We start from the raw sequence: 25,273 nt of genomic DNA, 5'->3' as shown, positions 1-25,273 counted from the left end.
ATTCCTAACTGACATTCAAGGGGTCTGCACAAGAGATCACAAAAAAACTGAGCATAATTCTTCTCTGACAATTTGCAGCCTCAGATAATTGCACAAAATGTCACATAATTGTGGAAAAAAAGTCAAAACAACACGCAGCCCACACAGCATTATGTGCACCGGCTCTGACATAAAGTGCATTCTTTTTTTGCTAAGTTCTGAGTCATTTCCTTCAATGCCAAATGGTAAACAGCGCAATTTCCAGCCACCCTGCTGAGAGCTGTCACTCCGCCTCAACTGGTGTTTTATTAAAATGCTTCGTAAATTAGCATTACCTGAGGCATAAACCGTACAGGAGCTGACTGCGGGCTTCAACAGCACATTAATTAGAGCAAATATGTGTCATACTTGGACATATTATGTGTAATATATTTCTACAACCGCAGCCAAGTGTAACATTGACCCCTTGTTAGGTCCGTGGACACATTTCCACTCCCACACGGCATTAAAGCCAACATCTTACAAGATGTCTGAAGCGCCGGGGCTTTTTAATGGTGCCAGGATTCAATAATATACTAAGTGGACAATGCTGTGAACCAGTGTCATTTTTGAACCTTTATTAGTGTTACAACCACACAGAGGAACATTTACAATGCAATTTTCCTACCTGAGTTTCTCATCTTTGAATCACATGGAAAGATTTGGCTTCTCTAACACATACGGTGAAATGAGCTCTCTCTCTACTCTGCAGCCATTGAAGAAAAAAGCAGAACAAAAAAAAGCAAATAACTCCCCACCCCCTCCCAGAAAACAAATCCACCAATTTTACTTTTTCAAGGTGCTCGGGACTTACTTATAACCTGAGTCAAAAGTGTATTTTTGTCCATAGCAAAATAATTTAACCTGTTTTTTTTTTCAAATAGTACCAAAAACACAAAGCATTAAAAAGCAACTGGCATTTGACAAAAAATCTCACATTTATTTTATTTGTTATACAAGTGTTGAACTTTACATCAGTCTTAAGTGATGAGCCCCTTGGTAACATGTTTACATAAAAAACATGAGCTACAGTACAGCATGTATACCAGTGCTGGAAAATATTCACACATTTCCCATTTTTTTATTTTTTGGAAAGATTTTAATAAATAAAATGTCCAAACTCAGGCGGAAGAACTACATTTATGATAGAAACTTTATTGTCAAAAGTCGGTTTCATTTCAGTTGCCCATTACTCTGCCATTAAAAAGATCTATTTCATTCAGAATTACACAAAAAAATGTGCAATGCATGAATCACTTTAACTGGGTTTTTGCATTCCCATCCTACTGAAGTAATGCCACTTTGGCAAAAATCAAATAGACATATTTCAATGGGCGATATCAATGGAACTCATTAAGCGAAAAACACTGTTCACAAGTGGAAAAAAAGTGATAATGCATCTTTGTAATTTGTTGAATCCTCCTTTCTTTTCATAAGCCTTTAAACGCACTACCATGAATGAAGTGTTGGAACCATAAACACACTGTATAACATATGTGCAACTTCTACACAATAGTTTCTCAAACGTTAAAATTTTGCAATTAAAAGGTTTCTTCATATTTACGGTTTCCCATGATTTTTTATTTTACACTAGCAATACAACAAAATATATATTTTAGCCATTTTCCTTGACAACAGTTCAATGTACAGTTGAGAAAATATAAGGCCAGGGGCTTGATTGCTAGTGGTTATACAATCCAAACTTCATGGTGACGGAGAGCGACCAGGACTTTATATTCCTTTTCTAACAGTCTGATCGGGAACATTTTACAAACAAGAGTCCACGTCCTGGTCCAGGGGTGTTTTGTTTACAATAAAAATAAAAAAACAGGCTTCAACGAGGATGTTGGGGAGTGTATGTACAACCTTTTGACCGGGAAATTGCTGATATGATGTAGCCAGTAATGTTTATTTTTTTTGTCTTTTTTCTATTTTCGTACCTTAAATTTTTCTCAATTATTCAACAGCAGCAGCACATTTAAATACATAGTTGGCTTGTCTCTTAAAATTGAAATTTGACTCTGCATTTTATGTACAGTCTCATTAAAACTTTGCACGGCCATCGCTGTGCACCAAGTCTGTTGGTCTGCAGGGAAAGGGGAGGAAGAGTGGCGTGTCTCGGGGGGGAGAGGAAGGAGATCGCAATGCAGCTGGAGGAGGAGGAGGGTTTGTAAATGTGTTTGACGGCGCTCCTCGGATCTCCTCAAAAATAAAATTTCCCTTCACTTGTGTGTCCTCCAAGAGGTCAGGGCTGCAAAAAGGGCAGGAAGAGGTTTGGGGATGATTTAAGTAGCCTACGTTTAAAGGCTCGTCACTAGCTGCATCTGTCCTTCCCGTACATCACCTTCAGGGATGCAGCCATCTTTAGTAATGGGAATAATGTAGCCATCGCTGCCCCCTCGGCCTATCTGGTAATAGGCCTGGAGCTGGTGGCCGGACCCTAAGTTAGGCATGCTCTTGTAGTAAACGTCCTCGTTCTCGCTCCCCTTGCAGGGCGACAGGTCCTCCACCACGTCGGGGCTGCTCTCGGGCAATGGAGAGTCCCTCAGATTAGGCATACTAGTGTACAAGGAGTCTCTGTTTGGGGACTGCAGACTGTCGTCGGGGTCGGTGGGTGTCAGCTGGCTGACAAAGGTTTCCACTCCCCCATCGGTTCTCACTTTCTTCTGGGGCGCGTACAGAAGCGAGTGAGTCCGCTGGGGGATGAGCGGCGCCTCCAGCTCCTGCTGGTGGTGCAGCTCGAGGCCCACCGCGTCGCCCACGTGCACCAAAGACGATGCGTCGGCCACGATGGCGTCGTCTTCGCTGCTGCTGCCGCCGCCTACCACCGTCACCTTGGGCGGAGCCCGCTCCGTGTGGTGGTGATGGTGGTACTGCGGCGGCGGCTGGTGGTGGGGCGGGTGGTGTAAACTGTGGTGCTGCTGCTGCTGCTGCTGTTGCTGATGGTGGATTTTGTTACAGGCACGCAGGTTGTTGTGTACAAGCTCGGAGATGATCATTTTCTCGAAGGCAGCGTCGTCCAGACTGAGGCCGCAGTCAACTACCTGCACACTGTCGCCAAAGTCCCCATTGCGGAGCGAGTAGCTATTGTTAAAGTTACCATTTAGCGGTAGTGTATCCATTGCACTTGTATCCCTCACCACATTGTTCAGTGAGTGCCCTGCAAAGAGAGGGACATGTGAGGATATTTCACATTAGTCAACATCGATAACCATCATACAGAAAGGAGCAAAGGTTTAATGCTGTTCAGGATGCAGTTTCACATAGAAAACTCAAGTCAAATTAAGCCATGCCGTAAATCCGTTAGTTAGGCACAATCCGTAACAGACAATATATACGCATGCATCATCTGCAATGAGAAAATCATTTTACTTTCTCACATATACATTTGGACTTTCCCTTTTTTCTAAAAATGGCTTCATAATAAGCGGAGCATTGTGCGTTTTAGTGTGCTGCCACAACAGTGACAAAGCAATGAAAAAGATCCCAAACAACATTAAGGAACAAACTGGAACAGTAATCACCATCACAACACACCGGGCAAAAAGTAGATGTCCACAAGTATGAAGCCACAAACGGGCAAAGCTACGACACTTACAGGTTGTCTAGCAACTAATAGGTTGGATGTGCCGAAGGGAAAGAAAAAGGACAGAGATGGGAAAAGATGACACGGACAGAGAAGGGGAAGTAGTCATGTATCAACATGGGACAGCCATCTTTGTTCTCACTACAAGGGGAGCCCACAAGCAGCACTCCACCATCACCACACACAGCAGGTGAAAAGACTCACTTTGGACAACTCACATCATGTCTGTCTGCTCAGGCTATCTGGTCTAAGAGCAGCTGATGTACAAAAGAAAGTAAAATGATTTATTGTAACATGAAGAAGAATCACTCAAAAAGAACAACAAAACGTAAAGTAAAAGTCTTAACTGCAACTTAGCGAGAGCAAGGGTTCAGCAAATGAAACAAACAAGCATTAAATAGCTTTTTACTTTTAGGAATTAGCCAACAGCTACTGTTTTGTAGATGGTTTTTTTCCTTTATTTTTGTGCTTATGTTGGTACACTTTCTGTCCATTAGTTGGCAGCTTGTGTACCCAGAGCTGGCAAAGGTCAGAGCTCGCCCGCAGCCCGGCGCTTGGCATCCGTCACAGTGACAGTTCCCAGTGAGACCCCGGTCGCTAGCAGAACAGCTCAAGAATAACACAGCCGCTGCAGAGGTCAGACGCAGTCATGTTAGGAATTTCTCTACACATGGAGGTCATGGAAAACAGCAGAGAAATAGGATAAATATTAGCTATGCCATGATTGAGAGAGGAGATAAAGGAAAAATGTGCTCTGCTGAGGCGAACGTGCCTCCTGCAAGAACAACAGATGTAAAAACATTAAGATGAAGACTAATGGGATATATTTTGTCTTTGTCCAAAAAAAAAGGGAGTAATTGTGATCGTAGGAGGCATGCTATTGGAAATTAGGGGAAATGACAAGAAAGTTCTGTGAAAAAAAGAAGAGAATAAGGGGAAAATTAAACAGCTGCTGCCATGACATCCATGTGTTTGTGCCTGCTAGGAGGCAATTTAGTGTCCAGACAGGTGCTGCAGTCTGGAAAGGTGTGAGGGGAATACTACTGGACACCGAGACCGCTGAATGCCACAGGAGCACAGACATTTTGGGAGAAAATAAAAGAAAGAAAAAAAGAAAGAAAACCTCTCTGATAAATGCTCCTTTCTGCCAGAAAAAAAGCAGCACATTTTTTGGGTCGCTTAAAATCACAAATTAAGCAGAAGAGAGAGAAGCAGAGCAATTTGCGATAGAGCTGTCAGATGTCGGAGATTTCTCCGAGATAAATCTTTTGTTTCTTGTCAGATCGGAGTAGAATTTGGGGTGGATAATTTTGTGAACCACTTGCTCACTGAGTGTGTGTTAATGGCCTAAAAGTAAACCAAGTGATTGTGCCAGGGGGGGTTTTGGTTGTTTATAATAAGCATGCTGAAAAAAATTTACATTTGATAGGCAAAGTTAAGTTTTACTCCCATACTTGTCTCTCTGTAGGTCACTAGAGGGAAGCACAGGGGAGAAGCACAAAACATGACAAAAGATGCCATTTCAGTTTCAAAAATAGAACAGCACACATAATCGCAGCACAGTATGATGTACGCTTAAATGCCATGTGCAATTGAGATATAGTGATTTTTATCTATTACTAAATATATATCTATACACAGACGACGCAATGCAAAAGTTGCATTAAGTCGATCTGCATTAACAGATTTTGCTTTAACACGTTTTAAGGGGAAAGCTCCCTCTAAAGCACACAAAAAATATCAAATCACCTGACAAATTCAGGAGCATAAATCTTAATAAACATACAGTTTATACTAAAGCTTCAGGTCTACACCACTGTTTACATTATCTCACGGCAGAACGTGTAGTATCTCTTCCCCATCTTAATCATTCTGTCCCGTTCAGAGTTTGGATAAGAGAAATACGAGAACACAGAGGGTGGGTCGAGACGAGCCACAAAAATCTCCGCTCTGCATGAAAACATGTGCGCACACAATATGTACTGTATCGGGTATTTGGGAGACAATGATTCAGAGGGAAAGGCGATACTGCAGAACATCCTGCTTTTCATTTGGCCTGCCGTACACTCAACTAAAGAGACAAAGAGGGAGAGAAAGAAAGAGAGAAGAAGAAAAAGCCTGAATGCAGGTGAAAGTATTAAGGAAGCACACCTGGCGAGTTAAACACTGGAGCCGTGGGGGTGTTACACACGACCGTCTCGGCCAGTAAGGTGTTATAAGGGTTGTTAGTGCCTTGTGGTCGAAGAAGAGGATTTGTTAGTAGATAATTCCCGGTCATTCCTGGAGTGGCGAGACAGAAGAGGAGTTAAGGTTTGGCGCAGTCGGCCGACAGTGATTGAAAGCTTCATGGAGAAAAGAAATGAAATTTTCAATAAGTTTGAGGCGTGTGGTGTCAACCGGGGCGTCTGAGAAAATCTGAAACTAGGGTGTTTATTTTGAAGTCGAGAAATGCAGATTAAAGTTTGAGAAGCAACGGGGGGAAAAGCAAAAAAACAGCTATACTGCTGCCTGAGCCAAAAAACATTCAAGTCTTCCTCACATTTAAAAACTTTTTTCAACTTTCAAGATCATTTCTTATGTGTAATCCATTCATTTATAAACCCATTGTGCTCATTACTGCATTTTCACAAAGTCATATCTACTTATTATTTTTTGAGAAAATATTAGTTTTCAAAAATAGCCCAAACCTTGGGCAAAGGTTTCGCCGCTTGAACCAGGTCCAAATATTTAATCTCCCCTAAGACAAAGAGCAGAAATCCTTCCAAGTTTTCATATCAAAATCTTTATTTAGACTCAAATTTCCATCCAAACCTCATTTTTTTCCCAGCTTGCGATGTGTTTTAAGGATCTGAGGTATTTCCTCTGCCATTTATCACCTGTGTTAAATGCCATCTGTCATGTTGGGAAGTCTCCAGGGATGTTTTTAATGACAGGGAAGTGCTTCCAGGAGATAGAGCCCTCCTTTAGTGCACTGACTCTCCAGGGTAACTAGGCTACTACACCCCGGAGTGATCAATATCCAACCTTTACATTAACTCCAGGAAGGGGGAAAAAAAAAGTCCTACTTCTATATTGTTGCAGTCGTATAGGCGGGTCAAAAAAGTGCTTCAGAGCCCGACAGTAGGTGTAATGTTTTACCTTGTGTGAAGTGATAGCAAAAAAGAAAGGGCAGGCAGAGAGCGGCGGCGACAGGAGTCAGAGGAGGAGGAGGGTAGAAGAGTTAAACCACCTCGGTGTAAACCCCTCTCTTCCCTGGCATGCTTGGAAAGCCATTTCAGAGGCAGTAGAGAGCCTAACATCACACTAAGCACTCCAGGTCAGTCAGAGTTGAACATCATCTTCTCATCATCATGTTTGTGCTCAAGCTAAATAATAAATGACAGCTTTTTTTTTTTCCTCCCTCCCTCATAAATCCCCCTGTAAAGTAACAGAGGTCACCTTACATGCCAGGCAACAAATGGCCTCTCTCTGCGTGTTAAGATTTTACTGAAATAAAAAAAAATGTTCCTCTCTGTTTTTAGTTTTGTCTACGTTTCCCCCCGAGGAGCCTGGGTATGAACTCTGGACAGCAAGCACTTAAATTAAAAAAACGCTCTTCTAGCCTTGCCCCAATTTGAGACTGACGTTAGCAGCCAGAATGATGGCGCACAGACTATTTGAGGATGGATTTTTGTAATCCCTTCGTTGGCAGAACAGGGAGACTAGACTAAAGGCCTACATCTTTTTTTACCGCTCCGTCTTTTTCAAGCTGAAGGCATTCATTACGATTAGGATTCCTCCACGGCGGACGCGTGAGATCATTGAGGTATTTTTAGCTGGGTGATGAAATGTGTGCATAGGTGTGCATGTGGAGAGAAATGAGGTGTGAACTGACCTTGGTTAAGGGTGGAGGTGCTGTTGATGTCACCTGAGATAAAGGAGGACTCAGATTGCTTTCTTACGGTGTCATTCCACATTCTCCTGATACGACTCTGTCAGGTCAACAAGGGACAGTCATTAGGACTTTAAACAAGCCCGCTCACCTTTCAGATCAACTCATTTATTTTTCTATGTACATACTACTGACTTCACCGCTCCTCACGCGCACACTAGTACGCAGCGAGGCAAGGGTGCTCACTTTCTCTGCATGTGTCTTTCAGAACGAATTAACGTCAACTTTTGAACGGCTTCAGCTCCAGTCACAAGAACCTTGAACAGGGCTGGAGGTTAAAGCATAATAGGGATGTTTCTCTATAAGCACATCTGGAGGTATTGTCTAATAAGGACTATTAATAAGAAAGGGATAAAGCAAATATGTTTTTCTTTCTTCTTTTTTTTGCAATTTCGGCTTTCCCCGCAGTAAAATGTGCTTGCAACGCTCTTTAAAGAGTGCACTACTATTTCCCATGCACATGACGTTAGTGAGAAAACAGATAAAAGCAAGTGCTTAAAGGGGGCAGAACAGAAGAAAGGCACTCATGCAGTACAGCAGATGCTGCTCGTAACATGTGGCATCATGTTTGTGTCACTTGATCTACCTCTGAAGATAAAATGCATCATGTGCATTTATTTATTTTTTTTTGCTCATGATGAAAGTACATCCTCATGAGCAATTGTTTGAACTTCACAACAATGTAAATGAGCTGTATGGTGAGAGAGTGTGCAGGAAAACATTGTGTCCTTCTGTGTTGTGATGCTCGGTGAGTCTTTGTATGAAGCTGCTGGGTCTACCTGTGTACCAGAAGAGTAGCGTGCGCTGGTCCGCGTGGTGGAAGTCTTTGCAGAGCTGTGCGAGCTCTCGGTCGGCAGCCCTCCGCAGCAGTACGTGTGGCGGAAGCACTTGCTGTACTCTTTGCGGACCTGCGTGAGCAAACAGCCGAGTGTTTACCTACAGTACATTGTTGACTTTACATACGACTTAGCCAAGATCTTGAAGCAAGCAGTGTTTGCTCTTTATATCAACATGTGGTGCTGTGTGAATTCTGGTGCAAAAGGTCTGTTCAAATTCAGCGTTTCACCTTGAAAGAAAAAATGTCTTTGAGCGCTGCGGGAAATGAAGAGTGACTCACTTTTTTCTGGAGAAGGCAGTGGAAGATGAAGATAAACATTCCTTGGAAGGTGTTGAATATGGTGAAGAGGTACGCCATGACGATCGAGGCCTCGTTGATGAAGAAGAGGCCGAAGGACCACGTGAGACCCAGCAGACACAGCAAAGCGAAGGCACCCATGACCCAGGATCTGAAGGACGGCAAAAAAAACAAACACAAGGAGAGGACGAGTCCAGCATGAGAGGCGTTTAGTGATCTGACAGGATGATGAGTGGGATTTGCAATCACCAGAACTATGAAAAACTAGGGGAAAAAAGCTGTAAACCAGGTGAGAGGAAAACAATAAGATGACAAACGACACCTAACGCCATCCTCACAACTGTCCTCCATCCTCACACACTCTCCAATGCAGTTCCTGCTGTCAAACAGACAAGAAGGAAGCAAAAAACCTTGATCTGGTTTTCTGTAAATAACTTTTTATGTGTTAGAACGTACCGAACAGCACCTAAATATTTATCTAGTGAGTGTGTTATCAGAGCTGGAGAACCAGGCAGATGTGGAAAGAGGTCAAGGGGAAAAAAAGGAGATTCCCCGCCTCGTGTGTGAAGGTCCTGCGGAGCCTTCAGACACCAGCAGCGGTCACAGGTCAGCGCTCAAACACACAACAACAACGAGACTGGATTTCAAGATGATGGACACGGTGAGAGTGAACAGTCACAAGGACGGTGGATGAGTAGCTGCAGGTCGGGAGAGGATGAACCGGCGAAAGAAAGAAAAAGAAAAGACAGAAAAGGAAAGAGGAGAGGAGGATAAACTACAAGCTGAAGAGGAGACTTCTGGGCAACGTGTCCTTACTTGATAAACCGTTTATTATCTTCATAGCTAGAGAGCATGATAAGCAGGAAGAGAGAAACACAATTAGATCAGAGCGCACAACAGCGGGGGTTAGTCGGCATTTGAGTCAGATAGCTTCAACTTTGATCCAAGGGAAAGCACGAGAAGTTAATGATCTGACAGAGTGTTTGCATGTTTTGCTGTTGATGATTCAATTATAAAAGTGAAGAGAGTGCCTGTGGTGGAATTTGCATGTATGCTATTGTATGCGTGGGTGGTGTTGTGTGGGTGAAATTATCTGAGGTATATAGTGGAAGCTTACCCAGGCAAATCGGTATTATAGTAGCCGTCACAAACGCGATAATTACTGGTGCGGATCGCAGGACAGAGAGAGCGGGAGAGTGATAGGAGGAGAGAAAGGAGAGGGGGTGCGTTAACCTTGCCGTCACATGCAACATGCAATGACACTGGTGCTAAACTGACACAAAGAAAAAGACCACAAGGAAACAGCTGTTAATACACAACGTATTTCTGCAGTATAAAGAAGCTTAAAGTGGCAATAGGCAGTATATTGCAAAAATTCCATAATAACCTTTCAGCATATGGTAATTCAAGTGCTCTGAGGGAAAACTAGACTTCTGCACCTCCTCATGGCTGTTCTCAGGCTTTAGAAAATCTAGCCTGTGACAGGAGACTTTGGCTAATCACAGGCCATTTCAGAGAGAGAGCGTTCCTATTGGCTGTGCTCCAGCTGGTGGGTGGTGCTTGGTATTTCCTTAATTGATCTCAACATGGCTGTCAGGTCACAAACTATTTAATTTTACAGCTAAACAGTACACTACAAGATGTTTCTGAAAACATTTGAGGCGAGAAATAGGCATTACAGTAACAGAATATTGATTCATGTTTGATCAGCGCTGCCTAATTTGACCGTTTGGGAGTGATTGACAGCTGCTCAGAGACGGCAGCTGGACGGCAGACTCCAGCTCGGCTCTGATTGGTTGTTTTCCTCCTGTCTGTGAAATCTTGCAGATGCCGTTAGGAGCACCGGAGAACACAGAGGCAAATACTTTTTTTCAGATTACCTGTCTCATGCACTACTGCCTGGATATAGTAACTGTTTTATAAAAAATACTTTTTTAATTATATTTCCTCTTTTTCTACCCACTGCAGCTTTAATACACAACGTATTTTTGCAGTATAAACAAGCTTAACATTTCTAAAATCCAAGTACAAATGCACACCATGTTGAGTAAATGCGTTGTGGTTTGCTTGATAGGGGAGTAGTCTATCTCAAATAAACCAAGAAGTCTAAATAAGATCTTTTCTCCCTGATTGCAGTTTTACCGCAGTGCTGTAATGTCGCACACGTTCATTAAGGAAAAATGAAAAATAACAAACAGTGGATGGAAATAGCAACACTGCTGCTCCTGCTCCAGAGTGGTGGAAGTTGAAATATAATGGTGCAAACCGACATGGGGCTGTGTTACTGCGAGCAGCAAAAAAACATATAACTCTAAATGGAAAAGGCCCTGAAATTCACCCTGCAGTAAACAGCAATAAATATTGTTTTCACAGAAGTGCTAAATAACAAAACAAAACAATTAGTGCTTCAGAAAAAACATGATTTTCCTTCTAAAAGCGAAACACGTCATAAACGTTGTGGCGACTCAGAAAGCCTTAACTTTAAGAGGGATGGCGGGGTGGGGTGGTGGTCGGGTGGTTGCGGTTATGTAGGGAAGGAATTTTTTTCTTTTCTGGGATTAGACGCTGGGATCTATAAAAAAGAGGTTTGACATGTTCCAGCGGCAAACACACATGGTAGCCGTTCCACTGTACCCCGCCCTAGCAGAGCGAGCAGCGCATAGTTAAGCTGCAGCCGTAGAGTGATGTGTGTGTGTGTGTGTGTGTGTGTGTGTCATGCCCGTGCAATGCTGCGGCTAGTGGCTTGGAGCAAAACAACAAAGACGACTCACAAAGTCTGTGTAGTCATCATGACAGCTAAGTCATGCCAAAAGTCTCATTAAAAATCTGTGCAACATTTGAAATCTCTAGAGTCAAAATAATGAATTCCTCTGGTGGATCCATCTGATCTGGATAATTTCAGACTGAAAAATAAATGTATTCTAACGTCATTTGCTAGTCCAGCGCTGGAATTTGGCTTGGAGGTTGGGGAGGTAATGCATTTTCCCATGAAACATTATTAAGTAAAAAAAAAATAAAAAAAAAATCATTACCTCAAGAGTAAAAGACCCTTAGTTTTCCTGGGGGCAGTGGCATAACAGCACCAGTGTTAAATTGCTGATAAGCAGGATAATGCGGGGGTTCAGCGTGTGACCCTTTACTTACTTTATATTCTCCAGTCGGCTGGAGTCTGGTTTCAGGGTGGTGGAGTGCTTCACCATTTTGTACATAGTGAGGAGCAGGAAGATGAGATTGAGCTGTCAAAACAGAGTAATGGCAGCATTAATACATGAAGATGTATGACGCAAGATACAGCAGACACACAGAGAGAGAGAGAGAGAGAGAGAGAGAGAAGAAACTGTTAATTTGTCTATAAGTATTAAAAGAGGAGAGCCTTCAAATCTCTGCATGTCCACAGACTAATCCAATAAACATCTATCGTTCCAGCCGAGCTCAGACGTGGGGCCGACTGGCGCCAAATTTAGTGTCATTCTATATCAATAAGAGCATGGAAATGCATTAAAATCCATCACAGTAGAAAAAAAAAAAGGAAAGAGAGAAACACAGCAGCAGTCTGGCAAAGTCAGGAGGGAATGAAACGTAGCAGGAGAAATAAGAGAGCCTCTTGTTGTACAAAACAACTGCATATCATTTTATGCACATAGTGAAATATTATAAGGTGCAAGCAGCTACAAAAGGCTTGAGGGAACATGGTATATTTTGTTCGATTCTTGCGTGTGGACAGATGAAAAGAGAGAGAGAGAGGAAGGAGGGAACAGGAAGGGGAAAGGGAGATGCTTGCTTGTTTCAATGTATTAAATCTTAAGGGAGCCAGTGGCACATATCAGGTTGAGACAAGGATACTATGTGCCGCGTTTCGGAGCGCATTTATTCGCTACCTTCAAAATCAATAGTGTGATTTAGAGACACAAAGGCTGGACGGGCCAGCGAGGAAGCGAGCTCCAAATAATTTACTTCAAAAACATTTATTCCAGGTCCCGGACACAGCATGTACATGCACTCACAGCAGTGGAAGCAGTTTGTACTGCGAAGCCATGCATGTATAAATAATGTCAAGGAATATCTAAGAAATAGAAATAGAAATGTGTGTCTCCAATAGTGCATCAAAGGATCAGAAACGCACAAAAATACAGCAAGCTCCTGTAGAAAAAACACCAAGAAACAAATGAACACATTTTCAATAACCGGAGCGTTTTTTTTTTCCAGGTGAGCCTTATAAACGGGGCATTTTAGCGTTATCTTGTTATCTTTAGAACGGCGAAACATTGTGGCGGGAGAGGAAAAAAAGGAGCTGTATCGCTGCCAGTGTGAGGGCATGAAATAAATGAATGACCTTTGCGAGCTGGACTCAGACCACGGCCATTCAACTCTTGAACAGAAATTGTCCGTGTTCTGGTGCACGCTGCTATCAAAAGACTGCCTGTGATCAATACATCACCCCCTCCACATGCAATCAACTCACGGAGCCGCTCACAATAACCCAGGCAGTAAAAGGAGAGGGACGGATAGGAGGGGGGAAAAAAAGAGAGAAAAAAAATCCTGGATCGCGAACCTTCTTTTATATCACAGACGGCACTGAAACTATGTTTTGTTTCGCAGCTATCAGCCATTATTTCTATCAGCCGCCTGCATGAGTCAGGCGGTGGGGGAGGGAGGGAGGGACGGGAGGGCGAGGACTTTTGAAAAACCCTTTCACACAGCCTGGAGTGGTGACATGGATCCAATGAGACAGAGGAGAGGGACACAGTGCTTTAAAGTAACCTAGCAGCACGGCACATGTTACCACCCCCACCGACATGCTTTCGCAGCCCTTCCTGGGGGATCCCCTCTTTGCTAGAGCGAAGCTGCCTTCTATCCTTCACTCTGTCTCTGAATCATCACTGCAAGCCATGCAGAAGCACCTCGCCACACTGGGACTGAGGAGAAAGCTTTTTTTTTTTTTTTTTTTTTAAAGCTGAAGTGGACTGTGTGTGTACACACTGAACTCTAAATGAACTGCTGGGGATAAAATATTAAAGGTGCAGATGGAGCTGTCCAGATGATAAGAACTGCTCCCGACGTGTCATGATCCAAGAGGCCTTGTGTTGAAGCTATCTCAAGCATACTAATGGCTTCCCCCCACCACTCATTACTTCCATGTTCCCTTTTCATGGAGCTAATGCCCCCTGTGCCCAGAGACAGGGCAACCTCTGCCAAAGAACAAGGATCTAAATGCCTTCCACCAGCTTTTGTTTTCAGTCGGTATTCAGGGCCTGTTTCAGCCAGGAGCAAAAAAATAAAAACACAGGAAGAGCAAGAAAAAAGGGAGAAGAAACAAAAGGATGAGGAAAAAGCATGACCACCCTAGGTCAAAATCAATGTTGTTTGGCACAAACATGGCTAGGGTGGCGGGATGGGGATACAGACAGGAGCCAAAGCAGCACTGTTTTCTCTCGCTCGTGTGCCTTTTCTCCTCCTCTGCCTCTCCCTCATTGACAAGGACAAAGCCAATTTGTAGAGAAACCAGGGTCACGGATGGTGTAGGCAAACCTTGCTCCTGCACGCTCCCCCGAGATGCCCCTTTCCACAGCACTTTGTCTTTTTGAGTCAATTGTTGCACAGAATCAGAGGAGCAGTGTGCGATGCGCTGCTGCAAAAACCCTCATTCCTGTCACACATTAGCTCTGCTACAATACATTAGCTCCTCACAGGGTCATGATTCTATCTCTCCGGTCATCACCGCCGGGATCCCGATCATCATTTCCAGCGCGGACGCATCTTTCATGCAAATCATTATGGAAGCAACGCGCGATCGGAAAACAATGAGGGCCCAATTTAAGGGGAAAGGAAACATATTCCTGTGTGGCTGACGGAGCATTTGCTGAGACATGGAGAAATGTGTTTGTTTTAATACAATGTTCCCTCAATTATAAGCTCACACATTCAAAGTGAGAGAAAACAAAAAAAAAAAATCAATGCAAACAAAAAAGAAACAGGCATTTCAATCCAACACAGGCTTTCCGTCGGGTCTGCGCGCTTCCTCCATTTTTCTAAATGCGACATCGAGTGTCTCGTTCTGAGAAAACTGTGAAATGCAGTCCAGCGAGCGGACTCATCTTTTATCTATTCTGTTACCACACAGACAAAGAGCTGTACTATGTCTTTCCTTTGAAAGCTGCTAGCGGTCTGCCGGTCTGTTTGCAGAGACTTGCTGGAATTTGACATGGGTGCCCCCTCTCTCCGGTATATTTTCAGTGTCAGTTTGATGTTCAACAGAGGTCATCGCATCTGTAGATACAGTACCAACCATTATGCTGGATAATGAACACGGTGCTGAACAAATACCACCCGTCCTCCCCGCACAGCAGCCAGACAAGTTTGCAGAGCTCCCTCATCCCTTGGTGTGCATGAGGGCAAAGCAATACATGGCGCGGTGGGCTGAGAGGATATATATCTGAAGAATACCACCTGCTATTTCTTTTTTTTTTTTGTGCAGGGAGGGAAGACTCCCTGAGGTCTCATTCTTCTGAGCCTCTCTGATGGAGCGGGAGATAATAATGTCATGACCAGTAAATAATTGCATGGCTCAATGGGACATATGTCATTATGATATGCTATATGTCCTTCACCCCTGACGGTCCTTGACCAAACAGAGAGGTGCCTTTGCTTTCCCTCTTCTCCCCAACAGTCCGTCTGCTATTTACCGGAGGCGGACAAACACGCAAGGAGGCTGACGCAGAGGAGGAAAAAAGTATGCAGCATGTGCTTTAAAATGCACACCTTGAGGCCGTTTCTCATCTTTTTTTTGTGTGTTAACCGGAAGGCCGTTAACCGAAAGGTGAGCCTGTAACGTGAGACTTCATGGCAATCGTGTGAACGCGAGTTTAAAGTCGACTAACAAATCCTGATCCTTGTCAGGTGAGAGAACTGTCGGATGCCTCGAAAATCTGTCTTTGGCGCAAAATTAACCTGTCATCACCGAGGAGCAAAAAAAAAAAAAAATCCTGCTGACTTTCCCCTTCAGTTCAACCATCTCACTTCCTTTATCTCTCTCCTTCATCTCAGTCCCTTCCTCACTCTGTCAGTCGCAGCATTCAAAGGAAAATAAAAAACAGCTTACCATGATGATAAAGGTGACAGGTCCTATAAAACTCCATATGAAGTGATTGTCCACACTTAGCCAGCACCTGTGACAAAGAAACACACACTTCAGCACACGCTGCAAAAATAATATCGGCGTCTTCTTCATGCTCCAAATATTAGTGGAAATAAATTCATTTTTAGTCACTTGGGATGATGACATTGAGTGTGTAATTTCTAGTCAATATTTAACTTGGAGCGCTTTCAAACGCTCCTTTCACAGGTTAAAACAGAGGGAAGACCCCACGTAGCCTCTCTTGATAGCTGGGTCTTAGCGGCGATACGGCCATTAATCTACGTAAAAGGCTTTTTCGGCACAGTGCTCTTCTCTTTAAGAGAGCATTTACAAACAAGAGGTCACAGGAGGGTCTTTAAGCAGAAAGGCATTAATGTAGCTGCGCCCCCCCCTCTGAAACCACAGTGTTGAGTCTCTCAGCCACTTTCAAATGACATAAAAAATTGAACAGCTGCCCATCCCTGGCAAAAGGAGCTCAAATGTTTCGGTGTAGTCTCCAGGGATGGATGCACATAAAGCCCTGGCAGAAATGATGAGTATATTTCTTTTCAAAAGCCGCCACATACAGTCACAGCAGGTAAGCACGGTGCGGCGTAGCATTCAGCGTGTCTGCCCTGCATTTCCAAGGATTTGTTCAGAAAGCTGCACTCACGCTTTCTTGGTCCCGTAGCTCCTGTAGTCGATGGCTGCGGAGACGCCGACCACGATGGCGGGGAAGAGGTAACCAGACACGTAGTAGTACTTTTTCCGCGAGTATTCGCTCTCAAAGACCTCCACGAGCATGAGGTACAGCTGGACGCCCTCGAGACACATCCAGGAGAAGGAGGCCAGGAAGAAGAAGTGGAGGATCCCCGCGATGATGGCGCATCCAATCTGAGTGAGAACAATAAGACAATCAAAGAATAAGTATTCAAGGAAAATCAAGAATAAACACAATTTCTATAAAATGGAAAGAGTTTTGAGATGAACTTGTAGAAAATGATTTAACATGACAAGAGGACTCTCCATCCATAGCACTTTCTTTATTGAAAATTGTATATCACATACCCCATCTTTTATTAAAACCCGCTGAAAAGACAGCGCTGCTGCCTCGACCCATTCAATGAAATTGATGAAAAAAGTAATGAATATTCATTCACCACATGGGCTCTGACTATGCACAGGTTTAGCTCTCCATCAGCACGGCAGAAATTTAAATACCATTAGTATTGTAAGGTTAGAGTTAGTAGATTTAATCATACAGCTCAGCTGTATGCAGAAGAAAAAAAAAAGCGTTTTTGTGCTTCTAGAGAAAATGTAGGTGAAAAAGAAAAGATAAAAGTGGTATGAATGCAGGGTCAGACATGGCAATGGTGGCTTTAAGTGAAAGAGGAAAAAAGAGCTGTCAAGTGGAAGACATGGCCCCTTAGTAATCTATATTAATGGTGCTGTCCCACTCGTGTCATGTCGGGGACAAGCAGAGCAGGTTAGAAACAAACAATGCTTAACGTCTCATCCATTTCACTCTGAAAGGCTCTTTTGTTTTGTTTTTTGAGGGGGCGAAAGGAGATAAAGTGAGAGAGATAGAATGAATCAAACCCAAATCAATGGGTTGCGATCGCTCCAGCTTACCCTGGGTTCCGTCATATCGATACCAATTAGGAATATTAACTCGGCGATGAAGAGATTGATGCACAGGTTCTTGTGGATGGTGTTGCGATCGCTCTGCAGGCCCCGGAAGAAGCAGAAGGTGAAGATGCTAATGGTGAGGCAGACGAGGGACACCACGATCCCGACTCGGGTGATGACGGTCAGGAGCAGCTCGTGCACTCTGTCGTTCACCTGGAAGAAATAAAAGATAAACAGCGAATTACAAAAGATGTCTGTGAAAAGAAAGATGGAAACTTCTTTCAACTCTGTGAGGAAATATTTTATGTCTCAAATCGTGTGACCTAATTAGAAGCACTTAACTTCCTTTATAAATTATATTGAATGAGAACAACTGGGGAAAGTAATCTTGGTTCCCTTAAAATGATCATTTGTGCTTGAAAAAGAAAAAAAAAGGAACAAAAGTGCTTATCCCCCTGCGATCTCCCAGTCCTATAAATCTTCTACCACCGAGACTGACAAGAGAGCAAAGGCCTCCTGCTGCTGTTTGTACAAAACAAGTTGCCGATCCCAAAGGGGACCAAAGATATATCTGAAGGGGCACAAACAAAATCATGTTTATTTTATTCTGACTTTTCTATATTGTTTTTTCTTGTGAAGTATTGGATACTTTCACCTCTTCAGGCCTTTAAAAAATCACTGTCTGGCTGAACTGCTCAAAACTCATGTTTATACTGAGGCCATTATCTGGGATGGACGGTCACAAGTGGACATTGCTTCATTTCAGGGAATCGCAAACTAAAAGTGTTAACGTGTTAAAGTGCTAACCACTGAGCTGAAGGACATCACTTTATGTCTTTATATTTTAATAAAATAAAAATTGTCTGTAGGATTCCTGTAGGACCTATTTGTAAGCGTAGGGTTTTGTAGTTTTTTCAGAAATACCTCTAGTTTTCTGAGGTGGAGAATGAAATATGTGTTTTACAAAATGAAGCCACTAATGAAGAAAGCAGTAGAATGACTGCAACAACAGCATACACATCTTCTCTCTGAACCTCATTGTTATTACTATGATCTTGTAAGATTGCTATTTAAAGGGGACCTATTGTGTTTTTGTGTTTTTCCCCTTTCCTTTTAGTGTGTTATATAGTTTTTTGTGCATGTAAAAGGTCTGCACAGTTACAAAGTCCACACCAAAGAGAGTTACTCCCCCCCCCCAGAAACACTGCTCCTGAGCTGCCTGAAACGCCTCGCTTGAAGTCCCGCCTTTTCTTCCGTGACGTGGTGATGTCACCAAGTAACACATTTGCATAATATCTTCCTAGCGGCTAGTACACTTAAACAAAGCCAGTTAGAGTGGAGTTGGAGCAGAGTCCAAAGAGTTTGGTTTGGATGTTAAAGCATGTAAACTTGTTCTAGTAGAAACCCCCAAAAAGTATGCACCTGGAAATATGCATTATAGGTCCTCTTTTTCACATTTGAATAGAGTGTACACACTTCTATGTAGGATTCCTGTAGGACCTTTTTTGTAAGCGTTTTATAATTTTTAGGAAATGCCTCTACATTAGTCTGCTGAGGCGGAGAATGTGATGTGTTTTACAAAATTAAGCCACTAATGAAAAAAGCAGTAGTGTGACTGCAACAACAGTATGCACTTGTCTTCTCTCTGAACCTCTGGATTGCTATTTAAACGAAAGAAATGAGGATATTTGGGGTTTGCTTGTGAAACAGGAAAAAATCTTAAAGACTACAGGTGAGTTTGAAAGAAAGCTCGAGGATATAAAAAAATGGACGTGACATACTGAGGTTTCACGGTGCGCCATGAGGATGGCGAAGTTGGTGAGATGGCTGCAGGAGCAGGTGGTGTGCGTTTTATTGGAGTCCAGGAGTTTGCAGCCTTGGGTGGACCAGTAGCCCATCATACTCCTCTCAGAGTAATTCCAGAAGGAGCAATTGGAGTTGAAGTAGTGCTCCATCTGCAGATAACAAGAGATATGGTTAAGTGTCCAAATAATTGACTGCCTGAAATTGAAGTACATGTAGAACGCAGAGGCCATTTACCCCCTACTCATACAAAGTATTTTTTCCCGTGCTGATATGGATGAGGATTTCTCACTTCACAGCTCTCATGAAGCAATTCATATGTTGTATATCATTTGGCACATGCTTGCCAAATCAACCGAAGCGTAGTTGGGGCCTTAATAACAGAGGAGCATAATTGTTTGACGGCATGTCTTTTGGAATTGCACAATTTCTCTGATAAAGAATGGAGTCACGCATGGCCCTCTGGGAACTCTAGTGACAACTTTAAAAGACGAAAGATAATTGGTGCTCCAGTAATTTCATCCTAGATTGTACGGCTAATCTAGGAGTTAATTTCCCCCACTATAAAAGAAAATGGGTATCATTTATATCCCAATGTTGATTAAAGAATTAGTTTTCATTAAGAATTCACTTAGGTTCTAAAGACTCCTTTAATTTGATGTTCAATGACTTAAATAAACTGCCGACTGACCTAGCCAGACATTTACAATTCAAATTGCAGATCTCTGTCTGCACTGGATGTTCCCTCCTGGTGTTTTTTAATATGACCTCTCCATTCACTTCAGCGGGGAGACTCACATCAATGTGCTCCAGGGTGAAAATCACCGGGTCGTTAATGAATACGCGGCTGGACTCCTTGTTGATTGAGGCAGCGATGATGTCGGAGTTGACGGCCACCGACACGTTGCGCCCGTAAGCCTCGTTGGCCATCTTGATGGTGGCGTTCTCCGCGCTGAGGAACTGGCCCAGGTTTTTGTAGAGCACGAAAACCAGTTTGGCAACTCCTGGAGAAAGTGAGAAAGACGTCAGAGGATGAAAAAAAAATCTTCCAGAACAATTTAGACAATGTACGAAGGAAAAAAAGATGTGGTGACAAAGAGGACTAAAAAATATTTAAACACTCCAATTTATTCCGATGTAATTCCATTTAAAATATTCAACAAAAGAACTGCAAGAGTGAGTAAAAGATGAGTGAGAGATAGAGACAGAAAGCTTTTTCAAATCCTCTCATTTTTCAGCCAAAATCTCAGGGCTCCTTTGTTGTGCTCCTACACTAATACAAACTCTTCACCTTTTCACAGAAACAAGAATGGGAGAAAAAGTCACACACATTCAATACACACCTCATTTCTCTCAGAGTAAGCAGAAAATATCTTGAAGTTTCTCTTTTATTCATTTGGTATATTTAAGAGAGCTTACCATTCCGACTGTTGAGCTTGACAGTGTTGGCCGACAGCTGGATTGAGATACCGCCCTTGCTGGATTGTGGAAATTTGAAATCCTGGACCTGGCCGTCGGTGCTGAGTACGTACACATCCAGGACTGCCAGGAGCAGAAAGAGCAGAGGACGGGTTAGAGGTGAAAGGTGACAGGATATTGGTCATTATGTCGTCTGTTTGGCTTCGACACAAGGGCATGAAAACAAAACAGTGGAGAACATTGATGCTAGGGATGCAAAGCCGAACCGTAAAAAAAACATGCACCACTATTAAATACAGGCCTGCTAATTATTTATGTAGCCTATAAGTCTAAGTCTATAAGTAGCCTGCCTAATTTCATGTATAAAATCTGTGTTATGGCTGCATATAATATAGAAATATTATTCATTACGAGCAATCAATCAATCTATTGATGCCAAAGCTTTCTTCCTGACATTTCTACTAGGACTGTCAAAGTTAACGCAATAACGCGTTAACGCAAATTCATTTTAACGCCACTCATTTCTTTACTGCATCAACGAAATCCATCTTTTGGATGTTTTAAAGCTAGATTGAAGATACTGGCATCATATGAAACTAAACCTAAGGAATCCATTGGTATCAACCATGTCATACTAGCTTGTCGGGAAGGAGGCTAAATAACGTACATACATTTTGAACAGATAAAAAATGTGCGCTTAATCATGATTAACTATGGACAATCATGTGATTGATCTCGCTTACATATTTTAATCGATTGACAGGCCTAATTTCTACACAAACTGAAATGTTGGCACAGACCAAAGGATATATCAATCACTCAAACACTACATCTATGTGACAGTGAGCGGCACAATAAAAGCGTCAATCACAAAGTGATCATTTCATTCCTGTGAGACTAATATGAATAAAACACTGCAGAGAAACAGAAACAGCTAAGGAGAGGCCTTCCTTATATGGTCTAACAGCAGAAGAAAATGAGAGGAAGGCTGAGGACTAACTATGTACTTCTTCTGACTCCACAGCAGGCTAATGTTCACATTAATGTATAGAGTTACAAGGTCTAGACGCATACATTTATAAACTAAGCGTGCGCAATCAGAGAATCCAGTCTATTTAATTGTCCGATATTCATCACTTTGTCAGTAAGCGACTCGTTAAACCTAATATGCGTTGTTTCTCTTTCCCCCCGAGGTTTAAACGCTTATTATGAAAACAAAGTCCTTTTTTATGTGGCGGCCTTGTTTTCCCATCACAGGAGTTACCCTCTCAATGAATTGGAAGTAATCAAATTAACTGAGCTTGCATCAATCAAGGACTCGTGTCATTTGCTTACCACAAACTCTCGTTTTACTTACTTATATTGTCTGCAGGAACTTTGACAATGGCAGGCTCCATGAGGTTGTCGGCGAGGACGAAGGCCCCCTCCTCCAGGGTATCCAGTAACATGGTGGCGGCGTGCGTTTGCTCCGTGCTGTTCATGTCCTGCCAGGACTTCAAGGCCTCCGGTCGCAGGAGATTATCTACCGTGTCCACAATGGCCTGCGTCGGAGCAGACAAACAAATACACACACAAACAAAAACAAAGCTACTTGAGTGACTCAGAAAAATATAATTTGTTTGCAAGCAGACTGTAAGCAGTGACATGCAGACTGTGAAATGGATGAAATGCTGCGCTGAAGCATCACATCTGTGAGGATTAAAATTAACGTGATGAAAGGATATTTAGTTTTTGGTTGAATATATATATATATGACAAGATTAATTACAGACATTTACAGAATAAGAAAGACATAATTTTTGTATTGATCATGAAGGAGAAAGAGAAGAGCGGGAGCATCACTGGAGATGGTGCGGATTCAGTTTCTTTTTCAAGGACGCTGCATCGGGGCAGACAATGAGAGTCACAGTCTATTGAGCCTATCAGGTCTGTCCAATAGAAGGATATTAAGGAATGGCCTGGTTAAAGTCAAAGTGCCAAATGATGTCCTCAATTAAAATGCTCTAATTTTAAAGTGTTTGGCATGTAGAAACATTATTTTTCTTTAGCTTGTAACCTGCAGTTAACTTGTCCTCAAGCGCAAATACGTTACTGTACACCCTAAAAAAGCACTTTAAAAAAGACAGGGAATGTGTACAATATAAAACAAAATGTATGTCAAATAGTTTCATTGAATTGTATCCTTCACGCCAACATTTTTCCAGCCTCACACTTTTCTGCCACCTGAACAGACAGCGGATAAATTGGGCGTGGGATCCAGACGCCGCTTTGAGTTTTCTGCAGGAAATAATCAAATCAATGTGTCTAATCTGGTAATCAATGGCGGCGACGGCTGGTGGAAAGGTTGGGGGGCAGCTATAGTGATGTTGCGTCAAGTATGGCAGATGTCAGATACCGCTGACTCAACGAGCTCTGCCCCAAATCCTCTCATGCCGTCGTTAGTCAAATAAGTGCCGTCGTTTACATCGATGTGGCATCTGATTCCAAATCTACATGCTGTGACATTAAAAAACAAATGATGATGAGACGTTTTCAGAGAGGTGGTGCGACTACATACGTGTATTTTTCCCTTTCCCTGCTTTCTTTTTATGAGCGCACGGCTGTTGACTGGCTAATTAGCTCGATCCATTTTAATACCCTCCCGAAGGAGAGGTTTGGATTGAGGGGGGTGACTTTGTTGGCAGGTGGAGGACACCGATCCCCCTAATGGTTGAGGGATATATATGGCCAAAATACTTTGATGTATGAACCCAACCCAAGAAAAAAAAATGCTTTGACCCGGCTAACCCTATTAACCAGATAGAGCTGAGATTTGCAACTTTAATTTATGAAACAAAAGACTTCTGTGACCTAAAATCCTTGTGTCCTCGTGAAACAAGTACAACCATTTTTACTTTAAATGCAGTGAAAGGTCAGGTGACGGTCCTTGAAAAAAAAAGATTTGAATAAATCCTTCTCCAAGCACCTTGGAAGTGAAGTTATGCCAGAAACCTCCACTCTGCTTCCACAATAAACCACAAGCGAACTGCGTTTGATGCAACATCCAGGAGGGTTTTATACTGAATGGAGCTCTCGTATAAAAGCGAAAAAAAAAAAAAAGAAGAAGTAACAAAGCAACAAATCCTTCAGCAAATGAATAATGAGAGGGATGTAAGAGCAAGATGTTTGTTTGAGTTGTGGTGTTATGCATCCAGACGTGCAATCTCGAGTAAACACTTAGAAAACATACAATAGGGGAAAAAACAGAATGAAAAACAAAATACACCATCGCTGTCAAACGCATAGAGGGGAGGGAAAAAAACACAGAGACACATCCATGTATAGAAGCCACCTCGGTAATTGGACATGACTTCTCTTTGACTTTAGAAAGCACTTTGGGTGCGATTGTGTCTGTGTGTAAGGCAATTACTCAAAAAAAGCAGGAAGCACAGGGAGGAGGGAGGACATGACAGTGCAGAGGGTACATGCTGCTGAACTTGGGCCGGGGCGAATATACAGTAGCACAGGAATAGAGGAGGGGACGGCAGCAGGCAGAGTGGGCAGAGGCTTTGCTCCAGTACCTTCATGTATGCCCTGCATGTCCTTTCTCGTTTTTGAAGCTTTTTTTATTAGAAAAGAAAAAGAACAGATAAAAAATAGAGACATAATTTGCACACGTTCATAAAGAGCTTTGTTGACAACACATTCTCACTCCAAACTCCTCAAATAGCGCCGCTTGGTCAGTGCCCCTCGGCATCGGAGACCAACGCAAGGGATACACCTCTTGCGTTACTTTTGGACGTGTCAGGGACGGCGTGTCAATATACGCTCATTACATGAATGGTGTCCTTTCAAAATAAACTTCCGTTTTCAAAGGAAGTTAGGTTTAGGAAACACAACCACTTAGTTAGGGTTAGGAAGGGTGTGCCTTTAACTTCACTAACAACTCACGTCACTAGCATCTGCCTAACGACTTACATGACTAGCGACTCACATGACTCAGGGACTGACAATACTGACTAACAAATCACGTGACTAGCATCTGCTTAACGACTCAAGTGACTGTTGTCTGCCTAATGACTCACGTGACTAGCAACTCACGTGACTCACAGGAAAGACAATACTTACGAGTCACGTAACTAGCAGCTAAGGGACTGACGATACCAACGAGTCACGCGACTAAAAACTCACACGACTCAGGGACTGACGATAATAACGACTCACGGGACTGACGATACTAACAACTCACGTGACTCAGGATACTAACGACTCACGTCACTAAGGACTTCCCGCGACTCACAGAACCGGCAATACTATCGAGTCACTTAACTAGCGACTCACAGGACTGACGATAACAACGAGTCACGTGACGGATGATGTGACAAAATAACCGCGGGTGGGTTTACATTGGAGTTAGTTGAAAGCCCGGGTTGTCACATACTGTCGCTAAAGTTTGCCTCCGTGTGTCGGTTACCGATGCCGAGGGGCACTGCCCAGTTGGTGGTATTTGACGTGTTGGGAGTGTCGGGTTGTTGTAAAAACAAGGCCCTGACTGAGAGGTCGATACACAAAGTAACTAGTGAATGACTGATCCAGCCACTCCCCATCTCATGTACCGCTGACCTGCTTATCTGGAGGTCCAAGTATAAACGTGCTTTA

General features: G+C 42.9%; 1 protein-coding gene across 43 annotated transcripts in view; it reads right to left on the bottom strand.

The window, feature by feature from the left end:
* Positions 1-581: 581 nt before the first annotated feature.
* The window catches only part of adgrl2a (adhesion G protein-coupled receptor L2a), a 118,612-nt gene continuing 93,920 nt past the window's right edge, over positions 582-25,273 (bottom strand). For 4 of the 43 annotated variants that reach the window (XM_037769312.1, XM_037769311.1, XM_037769310.1 and 1 more), the window contains 17 exons: positions 24,196-24,234; positions 21,993-22,176; positions 20,636-20,758; positions 20,015-20,220; positions 19,195-19,368; positions 17,417-17,626; positions 16,458-16,678; positions 15,770-15,836; positions 11,815-11,906; positions 9,788-9,832; positions 9,487-9,513; positions 8,653-8,821; positions 8,315-8,443; positions 7,479-7,575; positions 5,756-5,884; positions 5,059-5,076; positions 582-3,178 (listed from right to left, as the gene is read on the bottom strand). In XM_037769312.1, coding sequence (XP_037625240.1) covers positions 2,319-3,178; positions 5,059-5,076; positions 5,756-5,884; positions 7,479-7,575; positions 8,315-8,443; positions 8,653-8,821; positions 9,487-9,513; positions 9,788-9,832; positions 11,815-11,906; positions 15,770-15,836; positions 16,458-16,678; positions 17,417-17,626; positions 19,195-19,368; positions 20,015-20,220; positions 20,636-20,758; positions 21,993-22,176; positions 24,196-24,234 — 2,790 coding nt within the window. In that variant the 3' untranslated portion in view covers positions 582-2,318. Of the gene's footprint in view, positions 3,179-3,808; positions 3,862-5,024; positions 5,077-5,755; positions 5,885-7,478; positions 7,576-8,314; positions 8,444-8,652; positions 8,822-9,486; positions 9,514-9,787; positions 9,833-11,814; positions 11,907-15,769; positions 15,837-16,457; positions 16,679-17,416; positions 17,627-19,194; positions 19,369-20,014; positions 20,221-20,635; positions 20,759-21,992; positions 22,177-24,195; positions 24,235-25,273 lie in introns of those variants that run through there. The other 39 variants (XM_037769318.1, XM_037769349.1, XM_037769353.1 and 36 more) reach the window with 28 other exon arrangements.

The sequence above is a fragment of the Sebastes umbrosus genome, chromosome 5 (genome assembly GCF_015220745.1).
Source record: "Sebastes umbrosus isolate fSebUmb1 chromosome 5, fSebUmb1.pri, whole genome shotgun sequence".
Lineage (NCBI taxonomy): Eukaryota > Metazoa > Chordata > Actinopteri > Perciformes > Sebastidae > Sebastes > Sebastes umbrosus.
This window is presented reverse-complemented; position numbering and strand designations above follow the sequence as displayed.